The sequence below is a fragment of the Phodopus roborovskii genome, unplaced genomic scaffold, assembly GCF_943737965.1.
Source record: "Phodopus roborovskii unplaced genomic scaffold, PHOROB, whole genome shotgun sequence".
Lineage (NCBI taxonomy): Eukaryota > Metazoa > Chordata > Mammalia > Rodentia > Cricetidae > Phodopus > Phodopus roborovskii.
In genome coordinates, this window is record NW_026126563.1 from 17647731 (window position 1) to 17658720 (window position 10990).

The 10990-nt window shown below is 43.4% G+C and overlaps 1 protein-coding gene across 2 annotated transcripts in view; it reads right to left on the bottom strand.

Annotated features, from left to right (window-relative positions):
* Positions 1 to 10554, bottom strand: part of Cdh2 (cadherin 2) — a 213962-nt gene extending 203408 nt beyond the window's left edge. Inside the window, exon 1 of one of the 2 annotated variants that reach the window (XM_051202011.1) lies at positions 10139 to 10554. In XM_051202011.1, the coding sequence (XP_051057968.1) occupies positions 10139 to 10198 (60 nt within the window). In that variant the 5' untranslated portion in view covers positions 10199 to 10554. Of the gene's footprint in view, positions 1 to 8941; positions 8975 to 10138 lie in introns of those variants that run through there. The other variant, XM_051202012.1, reaches the window with a different exon arrangement.
* Positions 10555 to 10990: the final 436 nt, after the last annotated feature.

The window sequence follows — 10990 nt, forward strand, 5'->3', positions numbered from 1 at the left end:
GACCCTGTTGCAAATAACACGGCAGACAGTGCCTGAGTAGTGACACCCAACATTGTTCTCTGGCCTCCACACATAGGCACGCCTGAACACCCACACACATGCACACTCAAAATTCAAATCTCTACCTGCGAGAGCAAGAATATGAGTTCCCTTTAAAAAAATAAAATTAAAAAAAAAAAACGTAACTGTGAGGTCACCTATGGAACTTGAGGTCTCAGGGATTGGAGACTTCAAACAAGCTAGAGACTATACAGCCATCATTAACTGAGAGAAAGGCGGGGGTGGGGAGTATCAGTGGGTACTGCAATTCTAACGTTCAACTCAACTCCTTAAAAAAAGTGATGTAAACATAGACCTGTCAAGTCCATCCAAATACACACTGGACAGCTGAAAACAGTGTAGGGCACAACCAAGCAATCTATGTAAGCCTTTTCAAGTGAAAAGGGAACATGAAAACTGGGCAGAAGTCCTTGCTGAAAAGTGTGTCACTGGTAAGCTCAGAAGATATTAAGAACCACCACTACAAAGATTAGAATCTGTTTCTGCAGGGAACTTTCTGCCCAGGAAGATCTTTCTTTGGTTCTATACCCCTCTTTAAGAAGGGAAATACAGTATTGCAAATGTCCCTCCCTCTCCACTACAGCAACAGTGCCTGATTCCCAGGACTACAGACACCAAGTGATCCAAATGGGAAGATCCACAAAAGGTGGACTGACACCACAACCTTCCAGATGGCCTCTAGCTGCAATGAAACAACATTTTTCATTCTCTATTTTTATTTTCCTTAACCAATTTCAGGAGCTACTTCTGTGAGTCTTCCATATTTCTGTGATTATAAATGTAGATGATAAAAATACATAAGACGGTTTGTACACACTGAGTCCAAGATAGCAGACATAAAAGTGACCATGGCCCAAAAAGATACAGAAAGCAGAAGGCATCTATGTAATTACTCATCAAGCAAATGGCTACCACTGGGGGGGGGTCAGATTTGAAGGGGCTGCTACGGGGTCCCTCATGCAGTGCTATCTAACCAGCATCACCATGTAGGAAGACTTAAAAGAATGCACATGCAAATAAACAATTACACACATGCAGTCTGTGATCATAGATCATACAGAGGAAGTGTGTGTAATAAAGTGATCTGAATTTCAAATTCCCTACCACATAAGGAAGCCAGGCATCAAAAGGTAATCTTGGAAGTGTTGCTATCAAGTACCCTGTCCTAGAACAGAGGGACAACTACAAGCTGGGATTCTGATGCATGAAATGAACATTTCCTTATTTTGTGTGCCAGAAACAACCAAGAATGAACGTTAAGACTTTTATGTCAACCACTTAAGCCAACATGAGGCAAAAGTGACTGACTGACTAACCAACTAACTAGACAGACAGATAGATAGACAGACAGACAGTGTGGCCATATTCTAATTATTAAAGATTTATGCTTAGTAGTAGTGGCTAACTTCCCTTTTGTACTTAATACTTTTGTACTTAATAATAACAGCCTGGTGTTCTCTATCTCAAGTCTCCATTAATAGTTTCCTGCTAGGAAACACAAGTTTTGTACAAAATTACAGACAAGTCAGGTATATTCACTCGCCCACAAAGAGTCATGTTACAAGTAAAATATTTATAGGCATTCTCAATAGCAAACAACATATTCCACACAAAATGTTCACAGGAACTTGTTTGAGTCACACTGTTGAGATTCGTGCATATATATTTTATAAGTTTCCAAATATCTTCATTTGTGAAGGGGGAAAGTAGTCAAAAATATTCAAACATGGAAAGAGAGCCATTAGAAATTAAAACATTCTCAAAATTTAGGTGATGGGACCTTCTAGATGTTTGGTCACAATGAATAAATGTAGGGGACAATGTAGTTTCAAAGAATTGTATATTTAAAGGCTTTTAGAAATATGCTGAGTTCCATGGTTGACTCAAAAACATGTTTTGTGTATTTGTTAATATCATATTTGTTGAAGAGCAACAATCTGAAAGACTTTTTATAACGATGTCTTCTTACTACAGGAAACTGTATATAAAAAGAACGAAAATCTTAATTAAGCATCACATTTTGGCTTCAAATGCCAAAGAAGAGCAAAATATTTAAGGCTAAGATTAAATAGAGGGTGTAATATGGGAGTCAACTCTAGAGATGGAAGGGTGACTCAGTCAATAGAGTGCTTCCCGTTCACACATGCAGAGCTGTGCTGGATCTGCCCAGGACCCACATCCCTGTAGTCCTAGTGTTGTGCAGGGAGCCAGGGTGACCTTGAGGCTTGCTGGACAGGCAGACCAGACAAATCAGCAAGTCCTTATCTCAACAACTATGGTGGGAAAGCACAGAAGATACCATGCATGTTATTAACACACATGTTCACAAGTGGTTGTAAGTATGTTCTCTCTCTCTCCTTCCCCCTACCCCCGTGTGTGTGTGTGTGTGTGTGTGTGTGTGTGTGTGTGTGTGTGTAATTATAGAAAAAAAATTCTATGTAAAAAGGGGTCCAGCCTGAGTGAAATTCAACTTTCTATGACAGACATGATTTTAATTTGGGTTCTGAAAACTATTCGGCTTCTCTGAGTTTTCCTCTAAAATGAGAATAATATCACCTTTTCCACATGGTTGCATAAATATTCCACATGGTTGCCCCAGCCTCTGAAACAACAACAGCAAAAAATCTAACTTATAAGACTTTTAAATACACTATTAGATGTTATGTGCAAGTTTGAAAAATAAAGTCTTTGTAAAGTGGCTGCAAACACCTAAGTGTCACTGATTTCCTATGATATATGAGCTATTAGAATGACTTACTAAGTCTAAAACACTGTAAGAAGAAACACCCAGAAACTCTAGGGAGAAAACTGAATGACAATCATATGAGCTCCCATCACAAGCAGAAAAAGTAAGAATGTATAAAAGTCCATGCAACAGAAAGAAGCAGGGGAAAAAAAAGTTTAGCTTTCATTATTTAAAAAAAAAAAAATCATTGGCTGACAATTCGAGTTCCAGAATTTCCACAATAGTAAATATTTCAAACTATAAATATTTCAATTTACTATCTCTTAGAAATAATTCTTTAATTCATCAAAACACTAAAGAATTTATTAGGAGAGGCTATGGGAATAGGCAGAATATCAGAGTGGGGGATATGTAGGAACCCATGGTTTAAAGTACAATAGTCTAGCAATTAATTATTTTAACAATTCACACAGGAAGCTTAGAGGTGGTGGCACACACCTTTAATCCCAGAATTTGGGAGGCAGAGGCAGATCAGTCTCTGAGTTCTAGGCTAGCCTGGTCTACAGACTGACTTCCAAGATGGCACAGACTACACAGAGAAACCCTCTCTTGCAAAACCAAAACAATAAAAATAAACATTCATAAGAGACCATGTTAAAATTATAATAGCAGGATACAGTAGCAGGTAACTAACAAGTGGCCTCTCTTCCTTTCCCACGCCATTCCTCCAACCTTCCTTCCTTTCTTTCTTATTTAATAGTACATGTAGTCATATTTGGTTGAGGGGGTGATGTCAGGGCTGGAGCTGGAGAGATGGCTCAAAGTTTCATAGCCTATGCTGCTCTTCCAGAGGACCTTGATTAGACTCCCAGCACCCACAGCATGGCTCACAATTGTCTGTAATCTCAGTTCTAGAATCTGATGCCCTCTTCTGTTTCCTTAAGCACCAGGCACACACATTCTACACAGACATGAGGAAAGGGCTTATCTGGCTTATACTTCCATGTCACAACAGAAATCAGGGCACGGTTTCAGTGCAGGAACCTGGAGGCAGGCTATGGAGAAAGGCTTGCTGCTCAGGCTTGCTGCTCCTGGCTTGCTTAGTTTGCTTACTTAAGACAACTCTCATGATCACCTGCCCAGAGAAAGCACTACACACAGTAGACTGGATTCTCCCTCTTTAATCATTAAACAAAAAGATGCCCCCACAGACATGACTTCATGCCAATCTGATGGAGGCAGTTGTGTGACTGAGGTGCTCTGTTCCTCAAGAAAGTTGTCAGTTGTAACAAACTGACAATAACTAACCATCATGAGCTGTCCATCATCCTCATCAACCATCCTTTGGACCTCTTAGGTGTTGTTTTATCTTGATGGAATTCCTCATCATTAGTTTAACTCAACTTCAATTTATTTATTCTGCTTAGTGTTCTATTCTTGTAGTCCATCTTAGCATCCCCTTATCCCCAGAAAGCTGTTACCCCACTGACTATTTTGACAATATATTCTGTAGTTATTCTAGGTCCACGGACTACTTTAACAATTTCAAAGATGTAAAACTAAAATATTTTTCCCATTACAGCAGGAATTCTCATTTCTGTCTGTATATTATACCACAAATTACTAAAGCATTGCTTACTGTGGACTATTGAAAAACAAAGTTATAGTACAACAATTTCTAACAATCAATGCTTCAATAACTATCTTCAAAAATTATATCCAGGAAAAGTATGTCATGGATACAAGAAAAATCTATAGAAAAATAATGAGGACTTTCTAGTCAAGGGGCTGCATTTTTAACGCTGGGGTTGTCACTCCAATGGTTTTCATTGACACTGTGTTATCTCAGGGAGATGGGGACAAAAAAGTAACCTCTTTAATATTGGTCATTATTTTTCTTTAAATTTAATTTCCTCTCATAAATGGTTCACGTCTACTAGTTAAAGTAGCATAGCCAGTATAAGATATCCAAGTTTAAGCTACTGGGGAGAATAAGCCACTGTTAGTGCTTAGTTCCCCAACATTACATATGCCCCTGTGAGTATCTAAAAAGTTTTACATTTTCAGCATAAATTAAAGTTATTCCAAAAACAATTAAAAATGGAGCATGCTTGAGGTGCTTTTTAAGCAATCCTAAGAATCACAGAACTGGAAAAGTCCTTAGCAACCAATTAACCCAACAAGAAGCAGGGCAGTAGTGTTGAGGCAAACGGGATCACGGAGCTTACAGAGAATACACTGCATCTGGAGCAGATTAGATCCCCAGGCCTCCTGGCCTCCTCAGGAGCTCCTGCCTGAGACACTACACAAGAGTGGCTGGTGTGTATGCTGAACAATTATTCCCATGGTGCTTCAAGTCAGTACCTATATGAAGCAATAAATCAAATGCTGACGGTCACTTGAAGTCAAACTGTATTGAATGCAGAAGTAAACAGCTTTCTAGACATTATATCTCTACATGTGTTATACATGCGTTTACATATAGATAACGTTATATATCTGTATCTGTGTGTGTGTATATATGCACATACACAACCCAAGGACTTAGAATGTTGTAAGTGCATTTGAAAGCTGACACAAGAAAATAAACTGAGTGGTAAAGAATGACTAATGAGGAATAAAGAAGTGAATAGGACTTATGTCTAACCTAAATTGTTCTTAAAAGACCCCATTATAATATAAAGCATAATTTTTAAACCCATAGTATTCAAACTATCTCATTTAGCTTTCCAATTCACCCTTTTCTGCCTACTTTAAAGTCGTCATTTTTATGCCAAAAGATGGAACTCTCATCAGAATATTAATCTATGCATACATCTTCCCCAGTATGAATAGTGTTAGTTAAAATGCAAGATATCATTCAGTTTAATATAAAGCCCAACTTTTGTTCAAATTAACTGATGATATAATTTTCCAAACACTTAAAACAAAAATAAAGTTCTAGCAGGAGAAACAGAGAGATACAAGGTACAGATAATAACTTGGTACAGATTATATTCAACTCATAATTCTTTACCCAACTTGGAAAGTACTTGGGTTCTAGATGTTCTGATGGCAGATATAAAATACTTGTTCAAACAAATCCAAATTCCAAATCTATCACATTTTTAAATGGTTGAAAAAATCCACTGCCAAGTCTGAGAAGTTCTTAAACTTGATTACTTTTTGTATTGGAGCCAAAAGAACAAATTTGAATAATGTTAACTTGGGCAAAATTGTGAAGTGTATACATAAACACTCCACTTCTTAAATAACAGCCCTGATTTCCCCTACAAATCACTCTTCTAACTTGAGAAGTTCCCCTTGAAAACAGGGTGGGTTCTGAGTCACTGGGGAGTAGTAAAAAGCAACAGCAGCATTTTAAAACAAGATTAAATGTTGCTTTAAGTCTCAACATTCCACAATTAATGACCCCAAACCTTAATGAGGCAAAACAAATTTGTGGATTGCAATTGTTTAATGAAAAAAAAAAATCAAAGGATTTTAGTACAATATGCTGTCATCAATACAATCTTCAGGAAGGTTTTTGTCTCTACTTGTAAAAAAACAATAAAACTAATAAAAGAGCATTTCCTCTTGAAGCTTCACAGAGCAGACTTCTTCAAAGATATGATAGTCAAGCATCGTGCTCTCTAAGCACAATTTGAGCTTGGAACGGGGGCCTAAATGTGTAATTGTGTCTTTTTAAAATTACAGCTATAAATACTTTAGGAGAGAGACATGGTCATTCTTCAAATCACACCCCGTACATTTTGAATGGACTGTCTCTTGTTAAGAACCTGATGACCCCAAGTAAAAGGCAAAGAAAGACATATGTTATGTTCAATGAACAAAGTCTAACATGAATACTAACTAAATAAAGTCTTGCTTTGAAAGGAACTTAGTCTGCAAGGGCACATAAAAAAAATCAAACACTGAGAAGAAATCCTTTTACACATAAAATGATCATTGAATCCTACACTTCCCACTTCCTGAAACAAAGCTTAGGTGCTGTGTTTTTAAAACATTGAATATTAACCTTTGCAAAATATCAATGGCTGGTAGGTAGATGAGAAATATCCACAGTATATGCATATCTTTCAAAATCCTCATCCAGGGCTGAAATCACATGGGAGCAAACAGAGCTTCTAGATTTTTTTCCCTCCAACATTAAGGTATTGGCCTTGATTCTAGATAATGCAATCAAGTGTATTTAAATTAGAACAACCGGCTGTGCAATTAAATTGTGAACTAGAAAAACAAAACAGGTTTCTAATCTATTAATTACTGGGTTGGTAATAACAGTAAAATTGATTTTTCCCCTAACAATAAGTCTATGTAATGGTTTGAAAGCTACTTACATACTTTACAAAGGATCCTAATCATAACTTTGAGGCATAATATTTTACCCCTCAGCCAATCAAGTTTCATGTTCAAATTCTGTTTCATTTCATGTACAAGACAATGCTGACACCTTCAACTGTAATGAAGGAGAAAAGAAAATCTTGGAAGGTGACTATCTTGTTATGTAAAATTAATCAGAATTACATAAATCTAAGTAGAAGCATAACTAAGTAAAACCCAAGCATGCAAATCAAGGCACATGGACTTGTTAGGAAATCAAAGGTACAGTGTGCTCTCAACAGTCATTGCTATGTAACTGGTCTGAAAAGATAAGGTTGTTCTGTATTTACACTAATAGCCTGTCCATTCTCTGCTCTAAAACCCTTGCTGCTTAGTCTGCACTGGAAAGGAAAAAAAAAAAAAGAGCAACTAGAGACTTTTTAATAGCAGATGACTGCAGAGAAGCCATGCTCACCTTGCAGATAGATCTTTGTTGTTCTGGAGTGCAAAACAGACCTTTAGCTCAAAGTCATTGCTAATCTCAGTGGTACAATCTACATGGTGCACTTAACCCTAAAACCCATGAGGCAAAACTGGAATGTCTGCTCCAATGACCTTTCAAGATCCCTCAGTGTGACTGCACTCACGAAGTGGAAAGCTGCTGCATACTCCACGGCAAAGTTATCACATCCCTTTTCACAACAGTTCATCCAAGTCAGGACAGAGACAATGGGGAGACATACACAGGGAATATTAAACCTATACCGCATGTTTATAACAAGTATTTTAATGTCTAAATAAAACAAGGCATCCAAAACTTAAATTCACACTGGACATCAGATAGATGGGTAAAAGAGAAAGGGAAACTCTCCATGCATTAATGACCGACACATGCCCTAACTTCACCGATCAATATTCATTTAGAAATCACATTTTATTAAAAAGTTATTAAGAAAATAATCATCTATAGCTGGTATGGAAGGAAGCAAGAGCGGTGGTGTATAAAATCCCGCTTTGAAAAGTGAGCTCTTGATTTATGGCTTCTCCTTTGTTAATAAAGAGAAAGAAAAGAAAATGCACAAAGGGTTTAAGTTTGTCTTGTCTTCCCCCTTAACTTCACACACTCCTAAGCACAAAACTCTTTTCCTTCTTCCCCTGGGGTCTACCGTCTTTCAAAAAAACAAAAAACAAAAAAAACAAAAAAAAAAAAAAAAACCGTTTCAAAAAGAAACAATAAATGAAGTGACAGGAGGTTAAGGAATGAGGAATGTGCCCAAGAAGAATAAAGGGCGGTTTTATAACAGGAGGTATTTTGTTAGCAAGTGACTGGCAGGTCTCCTCCAAGTTAGAAAGAATTCCATCCGCTCTCCAAAACTGCAGAGGCCAAAAAATGTCTACTCTAATAGTTCTGAAATCCCAGAGTCAGGAAAGCCTTGGGGGAGGGTGGAGAACGAGTGAATGGGGGAGGGGGGGAGAGAAAGACCAGCAGGAGAAGAAAGAACAAAAGGAGAAATCCAAGAAAGGGGAAGGGAACCAGAGAACCAGGGAGGCCTAGGAGTGGGCTCTGGGGAGAGCTCAACCCCGGGAGCAGCGAGGCAAGCAGGGCAGGGCCACACTCTACAGCGCGGCGCACCATGGACAGGGCTCTGCTGGCGGCGCGGCCCACACCCCTCTAGAGGGCGGGGGAGAAAGGAGCGAGCCACTGGGTGCGGGCCCTGTCCCGCTTCGGTGACCGCAGCACTCTCCAGCCCTGCGGTCCCAGTGCACCAGACCCTGACCCGGGAGGGAAGCGAACAGCACCATCTGTGCCCATCTTTCTCTCCCAACGCCCACGGGGTGGCAGTTCCGAGCCTCACCCGCACTTGGGGCTACCATCCTGCTGGCCACCATGTCCTCCTGATGGGGGTATGCATGGGGCTTCGGGTGAGTTTCCCAGCCACGAAGCGAGGGTGGACACACCCCTCTGCTACTGCCTCAGTGGAACCCCAGAGCACATGGGTACAGACTTAGGACCCCCACCAAGACCCCGCCCAGTGCGAGGGTCCCATCCAAGGCTGTAGGGCTTGACCAATGAGACCTGCTGGAGACTGGGACTGGGGTAGGGGCATCCTCAGCCAGGATGCCCTGGAAAAGTTGGGCTGGGGGCCTATGTCGCGGAGTGACTAGAAAACTCGGGACCTGCCTAGAGCAGGTGCTTCCAGCTGCAGCCAAGTCTCAAAGTACAGTCAATGAAAAGGCTCGCTGGCACTCTCCCGAGAGTGGGAAAAGTGAGGGTGGCTCCAGGCAACTACGCCCCCAGGACCCACGCAGGGCACAGGCAGCGGTACAGAGAAAGGAACATATATATTTTAAAAAATAAAATAAAATGGCCAAGTAAGGAGGGACTTCTCGCCTGGTCTTGTACCAAAGATGCGTGGCCAAAAGCGTGCTAAAACGCCTGCCGGCAGACACTCACTGTGGCCAGGGACCAGATTCGCTTTCCAAGTGGGGCCGACATAGACTATTGCCAGGGCAAGAGAATCCAAAGGCCAGAAGGCAACTCTGAGCCGGGATGAAGACAATAGGACATAGGAGCCCCTGCGCACCAGGAGGCGCGCGGGTGCTGGAGCGGGGTGGGGTGGAGGCAAGTCCTGTAACTAAGACACCGGAGTGAGAATTCCTAGTGCAAACTCTCGACCCCTCCCTGAAGAAATAAACAAACCAAATTTTTAAAAATCGGATTAAAGTACAATGCGAGGGGAAGAAAAGCACAGAAAACTACAAAACCAGGAGTTATCCTGCATCTCCCTTCTTCTGCCTGGGGACATTTCGAGCTCGCTTTGGCCCAAAAGCGAAGCCAAGGAGACCCTGTGGCCAAGACTCGGAAGAAGGCGCGGTAGACTAGCTGGCCAGAGTCTGGCTGGGGAGTCTGGCGGGAGCTTCATGCCTGTGCAGTTTCTTGGCCGCGCGGTGCGGCACCTCCCTTCCCGGGTGCTCAGCCGGGCCCCGCAGCGGCGCGGGGAACAAAGGGACCCGGCGCCGCACGCCCCACCCGGCTCGCATCCCGACCCACCCGGGACCTCTGCATACCTGAAGCAGGGCCGCCAGCAGCGGCAGCAGGGTCCGCGGCGCTCCCGCTATCCGGCACATGGAGGCGGAGAGGGGCCGAGCGAGGAGCCGGAGGCGGCGGCGGCGGTGGCGGCGGCGGCGGCGGCAGCAGCAGCAGCAGCAGCAGCAGCAGCGGAGCACCAACAGCAGCGCGGAGACGGCTCCGGGCAGTGGCCACCCCTTCCCTTCCCCTCCCCTCCCCACCCCCTTCTCCGCTGCTCTGCGCTCCCCGCCAATGAGAGCGAGCTGGTAACAAATAGCGGGCCTCGGAGTCCGCCGGACTCGCACCAGGAGTAATAAAACAGACGGGAGATCAAGGAGCCGGGGGAGGGGGCGGGGAGAAGGGCGGGCGAGCGTGCGTGCGCGCCGAGAAGTGTGTGTGTGTGTGTGTGTGTTCGCGTGTGTGTGAATGTGCGCCCGTGTGTGTATGTGTGCACGCGTGTGCGTGTGTGCGGGCCGCAGCGCAGGCGGCTTGGGCTTCGGCCGGAGTGCAGCGGCAGCTCCCGAGATGCAGCGGCCCGGGGACCGCGGCGGATGGAGGATACGGAGGTGGAAGCCGGGCGGGTGGCGCTCTCAGGAGCTCCTCCTGCACGCGAGCTTTCGAACCCCGGCTTGTCCCTTCTCTAGGCGTCCTCTCCGGGGCCGAGCGGTGCGACAAAGCTTCCGGGGATAGAGCGCCTCGGGGGAAGGGCGCTCGCGGCCGTGCGCGTTGAGCCCACAAAGGGCGACGCTCCCGCTGGCCAGGCCTCCGCGGCGTCCCCTTCCCTGCTCCCCGGCCACTTGGAGACTCTGCTCTCCTACGGCCGCGTGGAGGAGGCGGGGGGGGGCTGTCAC